The sequence below is a fragment of the Bos indicus x Bos taurus genome, chromosome 9 (genome assembly GCF_003369695.1).
Source record: "Bos indicus x Bos taurus breed Angus x Brahman F1 hybrid chromosome 9, Bos_hybrid_MaternalHap_v2.0, whole genome shotgun sequence".
NCBI classification, from domain to species: Eukaryota; Metazoa; Chordata; class Mammalia; order Artiodactyla; family Bovidae; genus Bos; species Bos indicus x Bos taurus.
In genome coordinates this window covers 40,565,243-40,589,523 of record NC_040084.1, presented here as the reverse complement: position 1 = coordinate 40,589,523, position 24,281 = coordinate 40,565,243, and the positions used below count along the sequence as shown (strand labels likewise).

At 41.9% G+C, this 24,281-nt stretch overlaps 1 protein-coding gene across 1 annotated transcript in view; it reads left to right on the top strand.

Annotated features, from left to right (window-relative positions):
- The window catches only part of FIG4 (FIG4 phosphoinositide 5-phosphatase), a 171,050-nt gene that overhangs the window by 67,583 nt on the left and 79,186 nt on the right, over window positions 1-24,281 (top strand). Inside the window, exons 8-15 of the mRNA XM_027551237.1 lie at window positions 2,047-2,147; window positions 5,474-5,636; window positions 6,064-6,161; window positions 14,833-14,966; window positions 16,229-16,345; window positions 18,326-18,371; window positions 19,353-19,501; window positions 20,492-20,658. Coding sequence (XP_027407038.1) covers window positions 2,047-2,147; window positions 5,474-5,636; window positions 6,064-6,161; window positions 14,833-14,966; window positions 16,229-16,345; window positions 18,326-18,371; window positions 19,353-19,501; window positions 20,492-20,658 — 975 coding nt within the window. The remainder of the gene's footprint in view (window positions 1-2,046; window positions 2,148-5,473; window positions 5,637-6,063; window positions 6,162-14,832; window positions 14,967-16,228; window positions 16,346-18,325; window positions 18,372-19,352; window positions 19,502-20,491; window positions 20,659-24,281) is intronic.

Genomic DNA, 24,281 nt, shown 5'->3' with positions numbered 1-24,281 from the left:
GAGGCGCAATGGGGTGGAAAGGAGATGGGTTAGGGAGGAGTCAGACTGCCAGTCACCAGATTACTTTGATGGTCGGATGAAGGACTTTAGGTTTGGTGCTAGAATTTTTGAAAGTTTTTTTCAAATGGTAACATACAAATTAGTACTTAGGAAGCTTGGGTGGGTAACCATTTTCAAAGTGTGTTGGTCACTCCATAATGTCCCACTATTTGTGACCCTGTGGACTGTAACCCTCCAGGCTCCTCTGTCCATAGAATTCTCCAGGCAAGACTGGACTGGATTGCCATTTCCTCCTGCAGGGTATCTTCCCAACCCAGGGATCAAACCTGGGTCTCCTGCATTGCTGGTAGATTCTTTACCATCTGATCCACCCTAGACCAAGGGACATGCATTAGGACAAGATTGCAGTGGTTCAGGCATAATGTAATGAAGATCTGGATTGAGAAGAGTCATAATAGATTAAATAGACATAGGTTGAGCTTGGTATTAAGCTGGTAAATCAATCTTATAAATATCATTTGTTGTTTTATTTGATTTCTAGGTATAGTGAATGTGTTCTTATGAGGCTTAAGAAGGCAATGTCTACTTTTTAGAAGTGGTGTTAAGTTTTTTCCTGCCCCTTTTAGAGATCCTGAAGAACATTTGTGCACCTAGCATGCTTTCTGGTTGACATTCTTCCTTGTGTCTTAGGTTTGTTAAAAACCTAGAGTGAACACTTCAAAGGAGTGGTTGTCTTGAGACCACTGAATGGGTGAATGTGATAAACCAATAATGTGCTTTCTTGCACCAGAACATTGACAGGAGTGGAGTCAGGGAGTCAAAGGGTAGGGTTGGAGAGGTTGGCCTTGGAGAGGACCTGTTTTGCTTCCTTTGTGGCAAGTGAGGGTGAGGAGAGGCTAGATGAAGATGCAGAGGACTTTTGGAATGAATTTGGTGAGATTTATCTGTTACACGTAAAATGGCTCATTACCTTATACTCATTTTCAACCAGTGAGTGGTATTATCTGCTTGATCATTCACCGAATAATGAGATTTGGCCCCAAATTACTATATATTTTTCCAAAAGTAGAATTAAACTGGAAAAAACACACAGTTTCTACCACCTTCATTAAAAAAAAATAAAATAAAACCACTGCAGATCCAAAAAAAAAAGAGAAGGTGCTACAGTTTCTAAGGGCAGTTTCTAAAAAGTAATTTTAAACTGTCTTTTATTTCTCAAGAGCTAACTCAGGCCTGGCATGTATTAAGTACAATAAATGGTTGTTTCTTTAAAGTAGTAAATAGCACCATAGATTATAATTTTAAAGCTCATTAGTTGAAATGATGAATCCAGTCTCCCAGTTAACAAGCATTTAATGAATTCTGGAATGTATATGATGGTAACAGTCATTGCTATTCATTGAATGTTTGCTACAAGCCAGGTGCACATTACCAAACCCAGTCTTCCCAACCACCTAATAAAATTGGTTACTTTTTTTTTTTTGCACTTACACCATTTTACAGAAGATGAAACTGAGGTTCAGAAAGTTAACTAAGGTGACAATATTAATTGAAACTTTATTTTGGTTATACAGTTCCCAGTGTTCAGTTTTGCAGTTAGGTGACAAATTTGGGTGCTCTCACAGTACTATGCTAACTCCATTCCCTCAGAATTAGCTATTGCTTCATAATTTAAACACCCTGTTAATGGAGAGGTGGTCACTTTGATAGGTGTATGGTCTCTGAAGAATGAAGAAGGATTAATTGTACCTTTTACATTCTTACCTGGCTGCAAAGGAGGGACCACAGGTCTTCCCTTGACCAATAACCCTACATCCGGTTACCATTTCCTCTGAAATTCATGGAAACCACTCTTTAGTAAGGTTTGGTTTTACCTTAATACCTTCATACTTCAAAAGAGCAGTTAGACCCAGTGCTGTTCCATTTCTTGGGTGAAGCTTTTTGGTGTTCTTTAACCTACTGAACAAAATATATTTAACATAGAATGATTCTCTTGGTTGGGTGTGATGGTCATGAGCGCTAAACAGCTTTAACTAGATTTCTAAGAGCTGTTGATCTATGGACGACCTGTGTATGTCACTTTAATAGCTAGAAGATCCAGTAAGTTCGCTGGGACCCGTTTTCTCAAAAGAGGTGCAAACTGTGAGGTAAGATTCCTGCTGGCAATTTAACTTTTTATTTCAGCTCTGGTGACAGATAAAGCAAAGTGGAATTTTAGAAAGTGGAATATCTCAGTTTGGGACATTATCAAGAGAATAATGAATTCTCTAGAGCCTCTGAAACTTGTGAGGAATATGACTAATGTATAGATGTTCTGAAAAATCAGCTATCTTAGCGTTATGCAGTGCCTTAGGGAGTTATAAAATGTCTAATGTTTCGGAGGATGAGCCATTTCTGTAATAGATTTTAAAATGCAGTACATATTTAGTGGAGAGACTAAAATAGCAAAGCATCTCCACCCAAGAAATAAATGGAGGGGAGCGCTCTTTGGAAAAGCATCCTTGATGAGAAAATTGAGTAAAGCAAGGCCTGGAAACCCTTTACCCGCTTCCCTCTGCTTTAGTTTGGCTCAAGACAGACTCCTTCCGCTCATCCCTAGGAAAAAAACAACATATTCATCTGTTCTGCCTTTGGTCATGTAGCGTGCTTTGAGTGTTTCGTCTCTTTCTGCAACAGACAACTGGAGTCTTACACTGATGTGTGATCGAGTAGATAGACTGGGTGAGACATTGGGTTTTGATCCTGCCTTAATATAGCAACATTCGTTCTTAAAATCATATCAACAATGAACATAGATATAACTGTCGCTTTAAGAAAAAAAGATGTACCCATCTGAATGCAGAGTTCCAAAGAATAGCAAGGAGAAATAAGAAAGCCTTCATAAGTGAACAAAGCAAAGAAATAGAGGAAAACAATAGAATGGGGAAAACTAGAGATCTCTTCAAGGAAATTAGAGATACGAAGGGAGCATTTCATGCAAAGATAGGCACAATAAAGGACAGAAACGGTAAGAACCTAACAGAAGCAGAAGACATTAAGAAGAGGTGGCAATAATACACAGAAGAACTATACAAAAGAGGTCTTGCTGCTGCTGCTGCTGCTAAGTCACTTCTGTCATGTCTGACTCTGTGTGACCCCGTAGATGGCAGCCTACCAAGCTCTGCCATCCCTGGGATTCTCCAGGCAAGAACACTGGAGTGGGTTGCCATTTCCTTCTCCAATGCATGAGAGTGAAAAGTGAAAGTGAAGTTGCTCAGTAAGTGTCTGACTCTTCGTGACCCCATGGACTGCAGCCCACCAGGCTCCTCCATCCATGGGATTTTCCAGGCAAGAGTATTGGAGTGGGTTGCCATTCTCCAAAAGAGGTCTTAGTGACCCAGAAAACCACAGTGGTGTGATCACTCACCTAGAGCCAGACATCTTAGAGTGTGAAGTCAAGTATGCCTTAAGAAGCATTACGATGAACAAAATTAGTGAAGGTGATGGAATTCCAGCTGAGTTATTTCAAATCCTAAAAGATGATGCTGTTAAAGTGCCGCACTCAATATGTCAGAAATTAGGAAAACTCAGCGGTGGCCCCAGGACTGAAAAAGATCAGTTTTCATCCCAATGCCAAAGAACGTTCAAACTGCTATACAATTGCACTCATTTCACATGCTAGCAAAGTAATGCTCAAAATGCTCCAAGCAAGGCATCAACAGTACATGAACTAAGAACTTCCGGATGTTCAAGCTGGATGTAGAAAAGGCAGTGAAACCGGATATCAAATTGCCAACATCCTTTGGATCATAGAAAAAGCAAGCGAATTCCAGGAAAACATCTATTTCGGCTTCATTGACTATGCTCAAGCCTTTGTGTGAATCACAACAAACTGTGGAAAATTGTTAAAGAGATGGGAATACCAGACCTCTTTACCTGCCTCCTATGAAACCTGTATTCAGGTCAAGAAGCAACAGTTAGAACTGGATATGGAACAATGGACTGATTCCAAATTGGGAAAGGAGTACATCAAAGCTGTATATTGTCACCCTGCTTATTTAACTTATATGCAGAGTATATCATGCAAAATGCCGGGCTGGATGAAGCACAAGCTGAAATCAAGATTGTGGGAGAAATGTCAATAACCACAGATATGCATATGACACCACCCTTATGGCAGAAAGCAAAGAGGAATTAAAGAGCCTCTTGATGAAAGTGAAAGAGGAGAGTGAAAAAGTTGGCTTAAAGCTCAACAGTCAAAACACTAAGAGCATAGCATCTGGTCCCATCACTTCATGGCAAATAGATGGGAGAAGAATGGAAACAGTGATAGACTTTATTTTCTTGGGTTCCAAAATCATTGCATATGGTGACTGCAGCCATGAAATTAAGAGATGCTTGCTCCTTGGAAGAAAAGCTATGACAAACCTAGATAGTGTGCTAAAAAGCAGAGATGTTATTTTGCCAAGAAAAGTCCGTATAGTCAAAGCTATGGTTTTTTCAGTAGTCATGTATGTATGTGATAGTTGGACTATAAAGAAAGCTGAGTGCTGAAGAATTGATGCTTTTGAACTGTGGTGTTGGAGAAGACCCTTGAGAGTCCCCTGCACTGCAAGGAGATCAAACCAGTCAATCCCAGAGGAAATCAGTCCTGCATATTCATTGGAAGACTGATGCTGAAGCTGAAACTCTAGTAGTTGGCCACCTGATGCAAAGAAGTGACTCGTTGGAAAAGACCCTGATGCTGGGAACAATTGAAGGCAGGAGGAGAAGGGGATGACAGAGGATGAGGTGGTTGGATGACATCACCAACTCAGTGGACATGAGTTTGTGCAAGCTCCGGGAGCTGGTGATGGGTAGGGAAGCCTGGCGAGCTGGAGTCCTTGGGGTCACAAAGCATTGGACACGACTGAGCAACTGGACAAGAATAGAGTTTTGCAGCTCTGTTATGTAGTTTTGGATATAGCAAGGGTAATTAAACAGTCACGTTATTAATGCCTCTAAAATTATTCTTTGTTAAATCCTCATATACATTATAAGTAAAGCTGTCTCAAGGTTTTTTTTCTTGTGTCCATCAGGCATTTTATTTGAATCTTACTTTTTGTCCTTTCATTCCTCCTTGGTCTTCAGAATTGAATTTTTATATTTCACTGGTCTTACTAATCTCCTGTAATATCTTGTAATTGTTTTCCTTTTCTCTCCTTCTCTGTACTCTATTATCTGTATTATTAGCTATTAATTTGGTTTTTCCCTCGTCTATTCTCTGCTATTTTTAATTGCCTTCCTTTATTGCATCTTAATGATTTTCCTTTTTTAATATGTGCATCAAATATTGATCAGCACTTACCTCTTTTAAAATATCCTAAGAATAGGAATTGGGGTGGGGTGCCATTGCCTAAGAATAGGAATTATATTTTCCTTCTGTACTTGACATTTTTTTCCCTGAAAAAATTCTGAGAATATAAAACGCCTGTAAATGCACCTTTCTTTCCAGGGTGATGTTGCAAATGAAGTGGAGACTGAACAAATGCTCTGCGACGCTTCTGTCATGTCTTTTACTGCAGGAAGTTATTCTTCTTACGTGCAAGTTAGGGGATCAGTTCCCTTATACTGGTCACAGGACATTTCAACTATGATGCCTAAGCCACCTATTACCTGTGAGTGCAACAGTCTTTTCAGTAGTAACTCTCCTTTACCCACATTAGAGAGTAAACTGCTGCCAACAGAAATTTCATAAAAGCATGGAGTTTTAGGTTCTGAAAAGTAGATAATTTAGAATCAGGACTACTGGTATTTTTTATGCAACAGCTTTATATACTTTCATTTTTAATTTTGGCCACTAGAAAATTATTTATATTTTAAAATATGTAAATATAATTAATTATATTCAGAAATGTAAGAATCATTCAAATTCAATAAATATATGAAGAATGATGCGCTGAAGAGGAATTTGAGACATGAAACTACCAGAAGATCAATTGAGTTACATTTCTATAACCATTATAAAGTGAAACAAGACCCTGTGCTGCTTTTATTCTTGCTGTATAATTTTCATTCTGGTACTTATTTGTTTTTTCCTCCCAGTGGATCAGGCAGATCCATTTGCCCACGTGGCTGCCCTTCACTTTGACCAGATGCTTCAGAGGTTTGGCTCGCCCATCATCGTCTTGAATTTAGTGAAGGTATGACTTGCTCTCTGTTTGCTTATGAAATTCAATCACACTGGACAACATGAAGGGGCTTAACTAGCCTGCTTTAAAGGAGGAGAGGGTTGTGGGTTGATTGTGCTGTGACTACTCACCATGTCTGAACTGTCTGAACCTCTGTCCTTTGGCCTCAGAGTCCACGTGGCCTCTTCCCTGGGTAACTTCAGAGACTCTGTGGTGGGTTTTCTGGAAGAAGAGAAATGAGCATGTCTGTCTTCTAATTTCCTGGGGTGAGCTAGGTATGGGTGAAATTCTGCCTCAGTTTCCAGGACATCTGGGAGAAGGACGCATGGAGATCAAACACTCACAGGCTAGCCTTGATAGAGTAACTTCCCTTGACAATCCAGAAGATCTGCTGGGCAAGATAATATGTGGTAATAGGATCTAAGGACTAGATTCAGAAATTGGGGTGCAGTTATGGCTCAGGAACCTGGTGGACAGCGTGGTGACCTGGTCTCATATTTCTGTGCTTCCATGTCAGAGAACACTGGTCAGCGTGTTTTGTGTATATGAGTAGGCAGCCAGGTCAAAGGCCTGGCACGGAGTATAGGAGACCAGGTAGGAAATTGTATCTGTGTCTATTGCAACCAAATGAAATGGAGGAATCTCATTCTGTGGCTAGGATAACCCTGAGTATGAAAAGTGTTTTGTTTATTATGGCTATGGCAGTTGGCCAACACCTTCTAGTATCTGAGATTATTCTGACAAGTTGGTTAATAAGTATTTGTTGTTGTTGTTCAGTCACTCGGTCATGTCTGACTCTTGCGACCCCATGTACTGCAGCACACCAGGCTTCCCAGTCTTTCACCATCTCCCAGAGTTTGCTCAAACACAGGTCCGTTGTCAGTGATACCATCCAATCATCTCTCCTGTGTCACCCCCCTTCTCTGTCTTCAGTCTTTCCCAGCATCAGGGTCTTGTCCAAAAGTCAGCTCTTCATATCAGGTGGCCAAGGTATTGGAGCTTCAGCTTCAGTCCTTCCAATGAATATTCAGGACTGATTTCCTTTAGGATTGACTGGTTTGATCTCCTTGCTGTCCTAGGGACCCTCAAGAGTCTTCTTCAACACCACAGTTCAAAAGCATCAACTTTTCAGTGCTCAGCCTTCTTTATGGTCCAATTCTCACATCTGTACATGATTACTGGAAAAAGCATAGCTTTGAGTATACAGACCTTTGTCAGCAAAGTAATGTCTCTGCTTTTTGTGTGTGTGTGTGTGTGTCTCTGCTTTTTAATACACTTTCTAGGTTTGTCATAGCTTTTCTTCCAAGGAACAAGCATCTTTTAATTTTATGGCTGATGTCACTGTCTGCAGTGATTTTGGAGCCCCCAAAGATTAAGTCTGTCACTGTTTCAATTTTTTCCCCATTTATTTGCCAAGAAGTAATGGGACCAGATGCCATGATCTTAGTGTTTAGACTGTTGAGTTTTAAGTCAGCTTTTTCGCTCTCGTCTTTCACCTTCATCAAGAGGCTCTTTAGTTCTTCTTTACTTTCTGCCATTAGGGTGGTGTCTTTTGCATATCTGAGGTTGTTGATATTTCTCCTGGCCATCTTGATTACAGCTTGAGTTTCATTCAGCCTGGCATTTTGCATGATGTATTTTGCATAGAAGTTAAATAAGCAGGATGACAATATACAGCCTTGATGTACTCCTTTCCTAGTTTGAAATTGGTTCTAACTGTTGCTTCTTAACCTACATACCGGTTTCTTAGGAGGCAGGCAGGGTGGTGTGGTATTCCCATCTCTTTAATATTTTCCACAGTTTGTTGTGACCCACACAGTCAAAGGCTTTGGCATAGTCAATAAAGCAGAAGTAGATATTTTTCTGGAATTCCCTTATTTTTCCTGTGATCCCCCAGATGTTGGCAATTTGATCTCTGGTTCCTGTGCCTTTTCTAAATCCAGCTTGTACATTTGAAAGGTCTAGGTTCAGGTACTGTTGAAACCTAGCTTGGAGGATTTTGAGCATTACCTTGCTAACATGTGAAATGAGTACAATTGTGTGGTAGTTTGAACATTCTTTGGCATTTTTCTTCTTTGGGTTTGGAATGAACCTTTTCCTGTCCTGTGGCTGGATTTTCCAAATTTGTTGGCATATTGAGTGCAGCACTTTAACAGCATCGTCTTTTAGGATTTGAAATAACTCAGCTGGAATTCCATCACCTCCACTAGCTTTGTTCATAGTAATGCTTCCTAAGGCCTGCTTGACTTTGCACTCCGGGATGTCTGGCTCTAGGTGAGTGATCACACCATCGTGGTTTTCCAGGTCATTAAGAATTTTTTTGTACAGCTCTCCTGTGTGTTTTATCATCTCTTCTTAATATCTTCTGCTTCTGTTTTATTCATAGTTTCTGTCCTTTATTGTGCCCATCTTTGCATAAAATGTTCCCTTGGTATCTCTAATTTTCTTGAAGAGATAGCTGGTCTTTCCTATTCTATTGTTTTCCTTTATTTGCATTATTCACTTAAGAAGACTCATATCTCTCCTTGCTATTCTTTGAAACTCTGCATTCAGATGGGTGTATCTTTCTTTTTCTCCTTTGCCTTTCGCTTCTCTTCTTTTCTCAGCTCTTTGTAAGGCCTCCTCAGACAACCATTTTGCCTTTTTGCATTTCTTTTTCTTGGTGATGGTTTTGGTCACCACCTCCTATACAATCTTATGTCCACAGTTCTGTCCATAGTTCTTTAGGCACTCTATCAGATCTAATCCCTTGAATCTATTTGTCACTTCTACTGTAAGTGATTTGATTTAGGTCACACTTGAATGACCTAGTAGTTTTCCCTACTTTCTTCAAGTCTGAATTTTGCAATAAGGAGCTCATGATCTGAGTCCTAGTCACTCCCAGTCTTGTTTTTGCTAACTGTATGACCTGGATAACCAAGATCATTAATTATAATAAGCATAATTCAATTTAATTAGAAGCCAAGGAATCCTATGTCCATTGAAGCCACCGTTTAACAGTTTTGAAGGTTTCCCATGTGCCCAAGGCAATCATAAAAACAGTCCCTGTCTTCTCTGGGCTCACAGTCTAACAGGAGATGGTAAAGTGAGGCAGAGGTACCAGAACAGGGTTACGATTCTGGGAGAGCTTATAGCGGGAGAGAAGTCTTCCCTGAAGAAGTGATGAGTCAGTGTAACGCCTCTGAATGAAGAGGCCTTTACAAGGCCAAGAGGAAAGAGAGCAGCAAGCGCAAGGCCCTGGGAAAGGAGGGCATAATGTGCGTTTGAGGAAGAAAAAGCCTCTCTGACTGGGTCCCAGAGAATGCAGGTAGGAGAGCCTGCTGTGAGAAGAGACTGAAGAGGTAGTTATGCCAGATTTTAAGAGCCTTGTAGGGTGTGTTAATGAGTCAGGTCTTATCTTGACTTTCCAAAACCATGGAAGGTTTTGTAGAGTTGAGAAGATGGTGATCAGATTTCTGTTTTGAGAAGATTATCCTGATCTCAACGTAGAGAACGAATGGATTGGTACAGACTAAAGTTGATGTTGGAAGACTGTTATAGGCTGTTATAATTATCCAGAAAAGAGGTAACTGGCCACAGCTAGGGTGGCATGGCAGAGGTGGGGAGGAGTGCACACAGGCAGTAGAGCCAGTGATGAGCTGGGTCTGAGATGAGGGAGAGGGAGGGGTGAAACTTGATCCCCAGGTTCCTGGCTCACTCAGGTGAATGGGTGGTGATGCCAGGCACTGAGCCGGGGAACACAGACTGTCTGTGAGGGAAGGCGATGAGTGTGGTTTGAATGTGTTGAGGTTTGAGATGGATGGAGTCCTGTCAAAGGAGATGGTAAGTAGGTGGTCGCTGTATGAGATGGAAGCTCAGGAGAGAGGTCTGGGCTGAGATGTGATATTATGGCCCATCTGAGTCCTGGCGATATTTGAAGACATGGGTGTGGAGAAGGATGCCCAACCGAGGGTACCGAGAGAGAAGAGTGGAAAGCCTCTGGTCTCGACTTGAGAACCTCCAGCTCCTGATGTCCAGGCAGAACAGGCTGAATCCATAAAGGAGTCAGAGGAAGGACAGATGGGAAAGTAGGAGGAAAACCAGGTGAGTGCTGTGCTCTGACAGCTAAGAGAAGGCATGTTTTGTGGTGAAGGAAGCAAGCAGTTGACTGTGGCAAAGGCTGCTGACGGGCCAGGTAAGATGAAAATGGAAAATATGCTCATTTATGTTCCCAGCACCAGGGCACTGAGTGACCTGGACTGAGCTGCAGGAGGACTTTTTCCCTCAGTTCAGTTCAGTCGCTCAGTCGTGTCCGACTCTTTAACCCCATGGACTGCAACACGCCGGGCTTCCCTGTCCATCACCAACTCTTGGAGCTCACTCAAACTCATGTCCATTGAGTCGGTGATGCCATTCAACCATCTCATCCTCTGTCGTTCCCTTCATCTGCCTTCAATCTTGCCCAGCATCAGGGTCTTTTCCAGTGAGTCAGTTCTTTGCATCAGGTGACCAAAGTATTGGAGCTTCAGCCTCAGCATCAGTCCTTCCAATGAATATATAGGACTGATTTCCCTTAGGATGGACTGGTTGGATCCTCTTGGAAAAATGAAGCACCTAGTGAGAAATGTGGAAGAGTTGGTGTTTTCATCTGGTTGTTGTTTCTTGAAGAGATCATAATGATGTGTTTAAAAGTGTTTGGGAAGGAGCCATTTGAGATCCTTAAGGAGAGGAGAGAATACAGGAAAGAGAAGGGATGATCAGGGGCATCATGTACTTGAGAGGAAAGGAAATCTGAAACCTGGAGGGAGGAGTTATTTTAATGGGAGGACAGAATCATAAGGGTACGTGTGTGTGTGTGTGTGTGTGTGTGTGTGTGTGTTGTATATGCATCCACATGCACTTAGGTTCCCTCCTGATGGCTTTAACTTGTCCTTAAGGTCAGAGGGAAGGTTACCTGCTCAGAGCGGAAGTTTGAGGGTGGTGGAAGTTTCACAGCCTTCATATATGTGGGAAGGTGGGTTGACCAGAGACCTCCAGGCAATGCTAAGGGCAAATTCCAGGTTGGTAGGGGCAAATTCCAGGATTTTTTAAGTCATGCTATTGCCTGACTTTTCCTGGCAGTGCTAGTGAATGGGTATAAGCACAGAAAGTGAAATTCTCTCAGTCATGTCTGACTCTTTGCGACCCCATGGACTTCTTTGCGACCCCATGGACTATACAGTCAATAGAATTCTTTAGGAGAGAATACTGGAGTGGGTAGCCTTTCCCTTCTCCAGGGAATCTTCCCAACCCAGGGATCGAACCGGGGTCTCTTGCATTGCAGGCAGATTCTTCACCAGCTGAGCTATCAGTGAAGCCCAGACACACAGAGAGGTAAATAATTGGGTTCATTTAGTTTTGCCATACAGGTGTGACATAAAAGACAGATCATAGGAGTTTTGGGTGTTGGCAGTTGTCTAATTGAAGCGGACTGTGAAACCTGAGCTGGAGGAGGGTGAATAATGGAGAGGGTGGTGGAGAAAGCAGAGCTGTCAGTGGACTGGGGTTCTTGTGAGGTGGGGTGTTTAAAACAAACTGTCTGAAAATAAAAGAGGTTCTGGATAAGAAATGGTGAGGGCAGAGGAGTTACCTGTGGTGAATGGCTTGAGCTGGAGATGAGGGTGGGAATGATGGCCTAGCCATAGTGGAGGCGGAGCGTGGGGTAGGGATGCAAACTGTGAGCCAGTTGCTGGGAGAGGACCATAGCACTAAGTGCATGCGTTCAAAGGAGCGGGGTGTGTCTGTGTGTGGTGTGTGTGTGTGTCAGAGGAGGAAGGTGATGAGAAAGGGAGCCGTGGACAGTGAGGCAGGAAGCTTTAGTGCATGAATTCAAAGTTGTGTGTGTTTGTGTGTGTGTGTGTATGTGGTGTACGGTGTGTGTGTGTGTGTGTGTGTGTGTGTGAGGGGAGGAAGGTGATGAGGAGGGGAGCTGTGGACAGTGAAGCAGGAAGCTTTAGTGCACGAATTCAAAGGAGGTGTGTGTGTGTGGTGTACAGTGTGTGTGGTGCACGGTGTGTGTGGTGTACGGTGTGTGTGTGTGTGTGTGTATGTGTCAGGGGAGGAAGGTGATGAGGGGAGCTGTGGACAGCGAGGCAGGAAGCTTTAGTTCTCTCTTTATCGCTCTTTGGCTTAGGAAATTATTGGTCTGCTTCAATTAGATGACTGCCAACACCCAAAACTCCTGTAATATTATTATATATAATATAAAAATAATCAAGGATGGACTCTGTAAAATAAATCAAGTATTAAATAAATAACTTTTTAGACTTTTGTTCACATCAGTTCAGAAATTTCATCTCTCTCGCTGTCAACTCAGAATAATATAAGACAATAGCTGGATGACCCATAGCCTCAGCCTGATATTACACAGTAGCTATAAGAAACATAAAATAATTCAAGAAGCAACACTCTACTAACAAGAACCTTCATGAACAATTTTCTAGTAAATGTATAGGCAATAAGATATTGTTTGTATAGAAATAAATTATTGCTGAAGCACTAAATTAAAAAGTTATCACTAGAATATAAATGTCAACCTAAGTTAGTGAATTTTCTTCATATATTACAGAGTCCTTTTAGTGTAGTTAAAAGCTATGGTTAAATGGAGATTCATGATGTATGAAATAAACTATTTCTCTATTAAGTATGCAGGTTCAAAATATAATATCAGATACATGTGGTTATAAAGTGTTCCTGCCCAGATTTCTCAAGTGAACATTTACTTCTTAATATTTAAATGCCAGTCAATAGATTTTAAAATTATTGTAGTTTATTATTTCATTGTCATAAAAATCCTGACAATAACGAGAAAATACTTTGGAGATTAAGTTGCTGTTTTGTAGAATAGAAAAAAATGTTTGTTTTTGTCATCAGTTACTTTATTCATAGGATAGAAGAAGATGTTTATTCAGTTCACTTGGAAGAATATTAACATATTAACTAGTCAAAGTGTGTGTGTGTGTGTGTGTGTGTGTGTGTATAGATACCAAGGGATAGTCACTCTTTGTTCTGCCTCTGTATGAAGTGTCAAAAATGGAATACCTTTCTTGATTTTTCTCTTTGGTCCTGTATGTGAACTGTCTCCTTCCCACCCCCTTCCCCACCGTGTGTAAGTTTGAGACACTGCTTGACAAAAATTTTGCAGCAATCCTTACACTGTCAGTGCTGCTGCTCAGGATTAATAGGAAGCCAGCCAAGGGTCTGATGTCATTATCCATCAGAGGACTTTAATTTGGGGGCCTTGGACGGCTATTGGGAGGATCTCTGAACCCTTTGAAGTGATGTACAAACTCACTTGCATACATAAAATTTTCATCTGGTTGTTAAACGAGTCCGTGACCCAAAGGCAGTCGACTAAACAATTCAGTAACAAATCCACTGTGGGCAGACTGCATAAAGCACGCTCTTTGCATAGAGTTGATCCCAAGTTGATGCAATAACCTTACTTCTGCATCTCCTTAAATGTCAGATTTGACATAAGAAATTCACAAACTTTTTGTTTCTCTAGTTGGTTTAAAATACTTTTGAGAAAAATTCCAGGTATGTAATTTAATTTTCTCAGATGTAAAAATAAGCTAATATTTGTTCATCTAAAACTGATTTATCACTGGTCTTAATCAACTCTAATTCTTCCATTTGATATATACAGTTATGCAAAATAGATATTTTTCTTTTGTTTCCTTGGTGATTATCTAATTAAATTCATGACAGTTGAAAAGTAACCAGCATGGTTGAAAACAGCATAGACCTATCCTGATGCCAGTAGTAGTCCGTTACTGAGTTACTTTTTGTTTGCATGTTTGTTTCTGAGTAAAGTCCTGATCAGAATAATAATACAAATGGTCTGTTTTGTATTAATACTTACCATGCGTCAGATGCTCTGATAAGAAATTACCATGTTTCATCTCCTTTAAACCTCACATTAATCCTTTAAGAGAGGTGCTGCTGTTACCCATTTTATAGATGAGGAATTCAGGAGGCAGCGAGTGAGCTGGTAGGAGGCAGAGAATGAGCTCCAAGCTCACAGCTGAGTAATAACACACCAGCCCCCTTGAATGGGAGACGGTGCGGTCTCTCCGGAGCTACAGCAGGCAGGCGAGGAGGTGGACCGCTAAGATGTAGTCCCAGTCACGCCTCTCAGCTTCAGTGCCTTCAGCCACAGTGTGAAAGGCGAAGACAAGGCTGCCTTGGCTACCTCCAGGGGATTTTATGAGAGTCAAGTTTAAAAGCATATGAAGGCTATGAAAACACTCTCCACTCTGCCAGTTTGGGGATTATCCATCCAAGCCCAGTTGATTTCTGTCTGGTCCTTAGCTGGCTGGGGCTTGGGGGTCCTTTCTTCTGGTCTTTGGGGAGTTCTCCTTCGCCACAGTGGGGTGTGGAGGGTGTAGGACAGGTCTGTGTAGGGTGAGCTGGACTTGAGACTGCAGGAGGTTACGAGGAAGAAATCTGATCTCCTCGAGTCTTTAGTGCTCATTATCTGTTAATTGTAATTCAGTGGCATATTTATATCTTAGCATTTACTTTAATTTTAATAAGGTAGGTTTCATTTTTTTTATATTTAGCACTTCATCTTTTTGTCTTGCCTTAGTAGCAGTTATGTTTAAAGTCTGTTCCTCCAATTTAAGACAGTTTGAACACTGACGATGTTTAATTTTTGGAAAAGGAACGAGAAAAAAGGAAGCATGAAAGAATTCTGAGCGAAGAGCTTGTAGCTGCTGTGACCTACCTCAACCAGTTTTTGCCTCCCGAGCACACGATTATTTATATTCCGTGGGACATGGCCAAGTACACCAAAAGGTGAGCAGATGCTCGTCTTGTCTGGTTAGGTTTTCCTCTTGTGATGGAGAATAGCAGGAAGCGACCTCCCCCGTAAAGTCACTCTTATTTTCCTTTGTGATTCTGCTTAATGGGCTGTTTAACTGCTGGTGTATAATTAGAGGGCTTAAATTAATTGATCAAACTCTCTGCCCACCATTTGCAAATTCTCTTTGAAGTATCCTAGTGACTTCAGAACACCTCTCCTCAGCTGCTTTTCCTCAAAGGTGTTAGTTTTACCTTTTCTTTCTATTTCATTCTGTCTCCCTGTTTAATTCCTTTCTCAGATGCCACTTTCAGATGTTCTCACTCGTGGGTGAACCAGCACTAACTCCCGACTGTTTATAGTAAATCCAGACCCCTTGGTGTAAGGTGAAAGCCCCAACATCTGGTTGGTTCCAGAATGTAATAACTCCTTCTTTATTCCCAGGGCTATTCTGCTCCTGCAAAGCTATCCAGCAGGTTCTGTCTCCAGTGTAGCAGCTGAGGTCCAATTCTGGACCCTTTGTTCCTATTATTTCCTCTCCCTCCACTCCTCCTCCCTACCCCCCAGGGTGCTTTCCCACCTCTCTTACCGTCAAGTTCTGATTCAAAACTCATCTCTTCCAAGGAGCTCTCATTAACCTTGCATTGTCCTTTGACTCATTTTCTGGGCGTCCTACAAACACTAGGTTCACATCAAGGTCTCTCTCTCATTTTCTTAATGTCACTGTGTTGTTTTGCACTTGACTCATTGTACTTTTCTCTGAATCATCTTACATAGTTAGATACATGCACGTGCGCACACACACACACACACACACTTTCCCAGAGTATAAGCCTGGTTACTGGTTGGTGCCGTTCATAGTAATGTATTTCCCAGTGTTTTCTTCCCAAACAGCCGCACTGAGCATTGTGCTGTCTTCACATTTCATGACTGTGTGTTGACTTCACTGACTCCACTCTTGGGGAGTGAAAGGCTTTGGAAAAAGCTCTTGCTGGGAGATGCCATGTGCCAAGTTTAAGGCTTGCCAACAATTGCTATTGAGTTACAGGCCCTTCTTGTGCCAAATCTTGCTAGTTATTGAGTACACCTTGCATTCTAGAAATTAATTCTTACAATGAGCCTATTGAGTACAGACCAGAGATTTAAAAAATTACATTCCCAAGTACCATTACTGTAGCCTTGGCTTTGGGTATAAACATAGGTGCATGTTAAGAGTCGGGCCATTCTCACTTCTCTTACTCTTCCTCCTTGCTCTCAGCAAGCTGTGTAATGTTCTAGATCGCCTGAACGTGATTGCAGAAAGTGTGGTGAAGAAAACAGGCTTCTTTGTAAACCGCCCCGATTCTTACTGTAGCATTCTGCGGCCAGATGAAAAGTACGTATGGTGTTTTAAAACCTAAGATATCAAGAAGTTAGCGCTTATAGACAAAAAATATTCTAGACATGAGCAGTTTGTACTCCTTGGAAGATAGATGACTATTCCTTTGGGGAGACGACACCCTGCCCACGTTGTCTGTGGAATGAACGTTCATGAGGGTGGGAGATTCTCTTGGCAGCTACATACCTTGAGATGGAAGCCACAGAATCTCTTGCTTCTTAGAATAAATGTTACATAAAGTATTTCTGTAAAATAAAACTTTCTGTAATGAATTCTGTGTTTCAGTATTAAATAGGAGCAGGAAAATTTTTTCTTATGCACCCGTCTATAGATTAGTATTTATAGTAACATTTTAATGAAACTTGTCAGTGTATTAGTTATTTGCTCGCAGATCTTTCTTCATTGGGGCTTCCTTGGTGGCTGAAAGAGTAAAGAATCTGCTTGCAGGAGACCTGGGTTTGATCCCTGGGTCAGGAAGATATCCCGGAGAAGGAAACGGCAATCCACTCCAGTATTCTTGCCTGTAAAATCCCGTGGACAGAGGAGCCTGGTGGGCTACAGTCCATGGGGTCCCAAAGAGTCAGACCAGTCTATACTAACATTTTAACGAAATTTATCACTGTATTATAGTTATTTGCCCACAAATCTTTCTTCATTACTACTTTGTGAGCTTCTTTAGATCAAGCATCTGTGCTTAATTTATCTTTAAAGAACCAATATTATGTATTTCCAACATTTTATTTTCAGTTAACAAAGTTAACTATAATGGTAAAGAAAAAACATGCAAAAAGCAAGGAAAAAAAAACCTAACCAATTACTAATGTGTACATCTTTGCAAGTAATCCTTCTGTTATAGTTTGAATTTCAGGGCACCTGTGACCAGGGTCCCCAGGACTCCTCCCAGGCTTGGTGATTTCCTAAGAGAACGCAGGAGTTGCAGTGTATTGTTGTCCTCTTGGCTGTGATTTATTATGAACAAGCAAAACAAAGCAAAATTAGCCAAGGGAGAAAGCACATGGGACAAAGTCCAGAGGAAATGAGGGACTCGCTTCCAGAGTCCTCTCCTGCTAGAGTCACACGGAGTAGGTTCAATTCCCCCGGCAACTTGCGACAGCGAATGTGAAGTGTTGCCAACCAGGGGAGATGATTGAAGACCTGGTGCCAGGGTTTTTACTGGAAGTGGTCCCACAGGCAGCTCTGCCTGGCAGCTACCAAAATTTCAGGCTCCCAGAAGGAAAGGCTGTTCAGCAAACCATGTTGCTTCTACAGACAGCTTAAGCAGTGTGAGCCATGCTTGTCTGTTCTGGGAATAGTGGGAATTAAAGTTCCCGGCACCCGCCAAGGGGCAGCCTTGTAAGCGGGCCTTTCTGAGCATAGCAGTCAGGCCTGCTGTGTTAACTCTTTTTCTGCACTGCACCTTCTTTTAAATAATTAAAAGATTAATGTCATTACGTAGTACTTAGAATATTTCCTCATGCCTTCATTGGCGAAGGCATGGAGAAAACATGTGGGAAGGAAAATAATAAAGAAGTTTGTAAAAACAATGAAAGGACTGTGGCAAAGCTCCATGAAGAAAAGCTGGAGGAAGTAGAACCTCCTAAAATCGAGGGGAGAAGGAGCAGGCCTGGTAGATTGTATTATAGAGTTGATCTGCACTTATTCATGTCTGTAGAGACTGAACAGGAAATGGGCTTAAAGCAAGAGACTTTGGATGAACGTGGGTGACGAAATGCTAGTGTGCGGGGCTGGAGCAGGTTAAGATGCTCCTTTCCTGGCCTCCCTTTGAGGGGAGCATGGGTAGCATTCCATCTCTGTTATTTGTAAATTCACTTACCTGAGAAAGTAAACTGAATCAACGGGTTGTTCGGGGGCGTTCAGCCCTATTACTTTCATTCTTAATTAAGAGCTGGTACCGTATATGAATATAGATTATGTTATTAAATATTTTAAAATTAAAGCATGTATTTTTAAACACAGGTGGAATGAACTAGGAGGATGCGTGATTCCCACTGGTCGCCTGCAGGTATAGATGACATTGTGTTAATAATGAACAGAATTTGTATCCACTGTGTGTGATGTTTTCTGAAAGCAACCATGGAGAGAGATACTTCTTATTGAATGCAACATTATTAATCATTTGAGAACAAGTTTTAATGCCTTACAGCTAGTGTTTAACTCTTGGAACGGATGTATAGCTGAAATAGTAATGGCCCATAGATTTTCGGGGGGGCTTCCCAGATAGCTCAGTTGGTAAAGAGTCTGCTGCAACGCAGGAGACCCCGGTTCGATTCCTGGGTTGAGAAGACCCACTGGAGAAGGGATAGGCTACCCACTCCAGTATTCTTGGACTTCCCTTGTGGCTCGGCTAGTAAAGAATCCTCCTGCAATGTGGGAGACCTGGGTTTGATCTCTGGGTTGGGAAGATCCCCTGGAGAAGGGAAAGGCTACCCATTCCAGTATTCTGGCCTGGAGAATTCCATGGACTGTATAGTCCATGGGGTCACAAAGAGTCAGACACACTGAGCAACTTTCACTTTCATAGACTTTTTTCATATAATATAAAATTATTGGAAATAGAAACAAACAGAAATGTGTAAAGAACAAATTAGAAGGACTTTGGAAAATGAGCCAGATAATCACTATATCTATTAATTATGCTTTAAGAATGAAACTGCCTCAGCCACTAAATGGTTTGGTTTGTACAGTAAAGGAGACAGACCAGGAGGAAAAGCACATATTTAACTAATTGGCACAGGTGGAAAATGTTAGCTGTTTGTTTTATCTTATTAAACTAAAGAAAAATTCAAATATAGACTAGAAGGTATAATATTGGAGCAATATTGTGACTACCAAATATAACCTTTTATAGTGAAAAAAAATGCTTCATTATTTGCTCAGGAATAACACCCTACTTGCAGCTTGTCTTCTTAAAGAAATCTTGCGTAGGCTGGAAGTAGTTCTGGTGACTGAATAATGATTGACCGTTCAAGGTGTTTCTCTTTAGACTGGTGTTCTTCGAACCAACTGTGTGGACTGTTTGGATCGCACCAACACAGCACAGTTTATGGTGGGGAAATGTGCTCTGGCTTATCAACTGTACTCCTTGGGCTTAATTGACAAACCCAATCTACAATTTGATACAGATGCAGTTAGGTAAGCCTTATTTTTTTTGCCTTTCAAATGCTGGTAATGACAGAAAGCAAACTTGATTAATCATAAAGGACTTTTGTGAATTCATTTCCCCTTTTGGCTTCCCAAAAATTATGTTGTTAAAAGACGTAATTTAAATTTGGTAACATCTATTTCTATTAAAGCCCTATGTGTTGTTGCCATGGTTTTGTTTTCCTATTCGTGTTAATTATCAAAAAACGCTGTGTACTTTAGATAAATCCAAACTAGTGAGTTTCTTTGGAAAAAAAAAAATCTCAGGCTGTGTTAGGAAAAAAAGTAATATGCCTTCGTATATTTTGAATTAAACAGGTCAGATAGATAAAAGATTGAAGAAATACTGTTATTTCACTGCCCACTGAGTCCATGACAGGCATGAAGTACTGTTTCTTGAAATGCAGTGATCGCTATTATCAGTCCTCTGAGATAGTCATAAAGGCTCTGTCCAAAAGAGTGCTCAGCTTACAAATGGCCAGATCTCAGCCATCACTGCATTAAAAAACCTTAACAGGCACTTGAAGAAACAGAAGTTTCAAACATATATTTCTAGGAAAGAATATGGTTTGATGTGACAAGAGCTTGTCCTTTCTTCCAAAGGCAATTCAGAGAGAACAGAAAATTCTGTCATGGGAGGTAAATTGAGCTGGCAGGCTGCAGAAAGTTAGGAGTCTTTTAAGAGAGTAGAACCACCTTGGTCTAGGCTTGGGTGGATTATGCTTTTTGGTCCCCCTGCTTTTTTTTTTTCCCCTTAGAGTTTTCTGTGATTTTGTTGTTTATTGGACTATTACTCTAAAATGTAATACATTTTGTGTATGCATTTATCTTCCAAGATGTTGAAGAGTCTACTTGAAAAGAAAGGCTCAGGGGAATTCATGTACGAAAAGACTTGTTTTGAATCTGTAGCTAAGTGAATAAGGTGTATAATACTTTGGATGAAATTCTTTAGTGTTTGTGTGTTTTACTTGGGCTTCTTAGGTTGTTTGAGGAACTCTATGAAGACCATGGGGATACCCTGTCCCTTCAGTATGGTGGTTCCCAACTTGTTCATCGTGTAAAAACCTACAGAAAGATAGCACCGTGGACCCAGCACTCAAAAGACATCATGCAGACCCTATCTCGATATTACAGCAATGCTTTTTCAGGTAATTCTGGAGTTATATGCATTTCTGAGACTTATCCTGATGCACATTTTTCTCTTTTACATATCCTTGTTTTTAAAGCTAACTGGAAAAGTAATGTCAAAGTTAAATATTTTTTAAAAGTTTAAATAAAACAGAATCTGTCGCTTAGGAGGTGCTCAGTAAATATGCAGTAAATGAATGAATAAACTTTGTATTTTAAGTAGGGCACTTTGGCCACCCATAACTGGAGCTTTTGTATACTTCACAGTACTGTGATTCCTTGGCTTCTGCCTCATTCCTAGTTTCTGCTTGTAATGAAAGTGAAAGTCACTCTGTCGTGTCCGATGCTTTGTGACCCCACGGACCATACAGCCCATGGAATTCTCTAGGCCAGAATACTGGAGTGGGTAGCCTTTTCCTTCTCCACGGGATCTTCCCAACCCAGGGATCGAATTCAGGTCTCCTGCATTGCACGCAAATTCTTTACCAGCTCAGCCACCAGGGAAGCCCTGGAAATACATAAATCAATTTAAGAGTATTGAGTAATTATTTTTAAATAGAGTTCATCATTTTAACAGTTGTCTAAGAATGTGAATATCACTGTATCTTTTAAATGTCAGCTAGAAATGAGAAGTAACATTAGCACTAAATTTTAGTCTTTTCTCGTTTTATGACTTGGGAGTACTAACAGCAACAGGTGGTTAAAAGGGCACTTTTTCTGCCTCCATTCTGATGTCACCCACCAAAGTGACTGTGAGACAGGTCCCGTGCACAGAATTTTTAAAGGAAGAGCTCAAGTTGATTTTGTGAGTCTTGGACTCTTAAACTAGATTAAAGACAAAAATGTTTACAAAATGTAGAGAAGAGAAATCAGCAAAGAGATTCTTTGAATTTTTGCTACGCAGTGACTGTCCCCAGCCCCTGCTCCTTTACCTCCAGCCTGGAGAGAACTGGATTCTGGGCAGGCTTAATGGAGGGACCCCGTGGAGCTGTTGGCTTCGGGCAGCTGTGTAGCAAAGCTGAAGCAGAGGGACGGGCTGAGGAGCAGGCTGCCATGTTGGGAATGGCCTCCGCTCCTAGAGTTGCTGAGGCCAGAGGATCAGTAGGCCTACCAGGTGACCAGAGGTGACCCCGTGGGGGAGGGTGCTGGCATGGCATTGGCCTAGGTCCTGGCCAGAGGGACCATAGCAGCGGGAACCAGGAGGTGATTGATCACTGGCTTCCCAAGGAAGGAGTAGCAGGAAAATGCCTGATGTGAGAAGCCTGTGCTCATGCCAAGGGAACTGCAGGTGTCTCCAGCGCTGGGAACCTCAGGAGAGTACGTGAAACCATCCACAAAAGAATCAGCCTTCAGCCTTTTCCGTGCCCAGAGAGAATGCAAAGGCGGTTTGCTATACTTCTGTGCAGGCATATTCATTTCCTGTGCTATCTAACAAATTACTGAAAAATTGAGAGCTTAAAGCAACATATATTCATATCTCACGATTTCTGTGGGTCAGAATTCCAGGCCCAGTTTAGCCAGGTCCTCTGCAGAGGGTCTCACCAAGCTGTAGTGGAGATGTCAGTCAGATGTGGTCTCATCTGGAGGCCTGATTCGGGGAGGGTCTGCTTCCCTGCTCATGTGCTTGTTGGGGGAATTCAGTTCCTTGTGGACTTGTTCCTTGTAGGGATCATGGCAGCTTGCGTCTTCATCACTGGCATGGGAAAGGGTCTCTAGAATGAGTCTTCTGGCAAAACAGTCTTATATAATATAATGTAATCGTGGGGTGTCATGCCATCACTTTGCCATATACCATTGCTCAGAAGCAAATTGTGGTCCCACCCACACATGAGCAAAATCTGTGACAGTTTCCTAAGGCTGCTGCAACAAAATACTAAGAACTAGGTGATGTAAAACAACAGAAACTTATCTCACAGTTCAGAGGTAGAAGTTCAGTGTGAAGTTGTCAGCAGAGCCAACCAAGTTCACTGTGAAGTCCACAGAGGAGAATGCCTCTTCCCAGCTTCTGATATTTTGCCAGCAGTCCTCAGTGTTCCACGGCTTGCAGCTGTCTTGCTTCCACGGTCGCATGGTCTTCCTCTGTGTGTCTAGGTCTGTGTCAAGTTTCCCTCTTCCTGTAAGGACACCAGTCATACTGGGTTAGCATGCGTGCACACTCAGTCACTTCAGCTGTGTCCGACTCTTTGCGACATGGGGTGTAGCCCGCCAGCCTCCTCTGTCCATGGGATTTTCCAGGCGAGAATACTGGGGTGGGTTGCCATTTCCTTCTCCAGGGGATCCTTGACCCAGGGATCAAACCTGTGTCTCTTACATGTCCTGCATTGGCAGGCCCTAGTGCCACCTGCAAAGCCCTAATTGGATTAGGGTCTACCCTAATTCAGTATGGCATTATCTTAACTTGATTTGGGCTTCCCAGGTGGCGTAATGGTAAAGAATCCACCTGCCAATGCAGGAAATGCAGGAGACCTGGGTTTGATTCCTGGGTCAGGAAGATCCTTTGGAGAAGGAAATAGCAACCCAGTCCAGTATTTTTGCTTGGAAAATTCCATGGACAGAGGAGTCTACTGGGCTACAGTCCATGGGGTCACAAAGAATCAAATGCAACTGAGCACACATAACTTGATTATGTCTGAAAAGACCCTAATTTCAAATAAGATTACATTAATGGATATTGGGGTTTAGGGCTTCAGTATATCTTTTTAGAGAGAAACAATTCACTACACAACACAGGCTATCTATTACACTAAAGCATGAACAGCAGGAAGTGGGGAGCATGGGGGTCACTTTGGAGTCGAGATCAAGTGAGACCATCCCCATTACCACACTGCAGAGGGGTTGGAAGCTGGTTGGCAGCCGAGTGGGTGTGGGGGGACGTGCGGGAGAGACCTAGAGGTCCTGTGTGGTCTGGCCCCGCCTACCTTGCCATTCTGCCATTCATGCCATCCCCTTCCCCCATCACAGCTCTCCAGACACACAGACCTTCTCACTCTTTCCTGACTAGGTTAGGCTTCCTCTGCCAGAGGCTCTTGCTGTGCCCCTTGGAACATTGGAACATAAGACTGCAGTCTTCTGAGCTTTTGAGAGCTCACTCTGCTTTTACTTTCTCAAGGAAGGTGCTCCTGTTTTTGTTCTTGGAGCATTCTGCACCTTTGCAGCACCTGGCACAGTTGCACTTAAATCCTTGACTGTGCTATTAGTTGGGTTGTGTGTCCCTGTATCCCCCACTGTGAGACCCAAGAGCTCATGAGCATCTTATTTACTACTGGTTCACTATGGTGTCCCTGCTGCCTTGCTCATGGCACATAAACTGTTTATGGACTGAATTAATAAATGCATGAGTTAATTCATTACCTATGCCCTCCCCAGCTTCCCCTTTTCCCTGAATTCAGAAATCAACAGGGCTAAGTATATCAGCCTAATAACATGTGGCTTATCAGGAATGCTCTTAGACTGCTCAAATCATGTCTTTCGAATTCACTGAGAATTATGGCCTTTATACAGCTGGTGAGCTCAATGTGTAACATAAACCACAAAGCCACTATAGACCTTTAGAGTGTTTGGATATTGCTCTGTGTGCATGACTCCTTGAGCTGGATTTAGGAACTTTACAATCAAAGTATATTAATCTGAACAAAAATCAAGA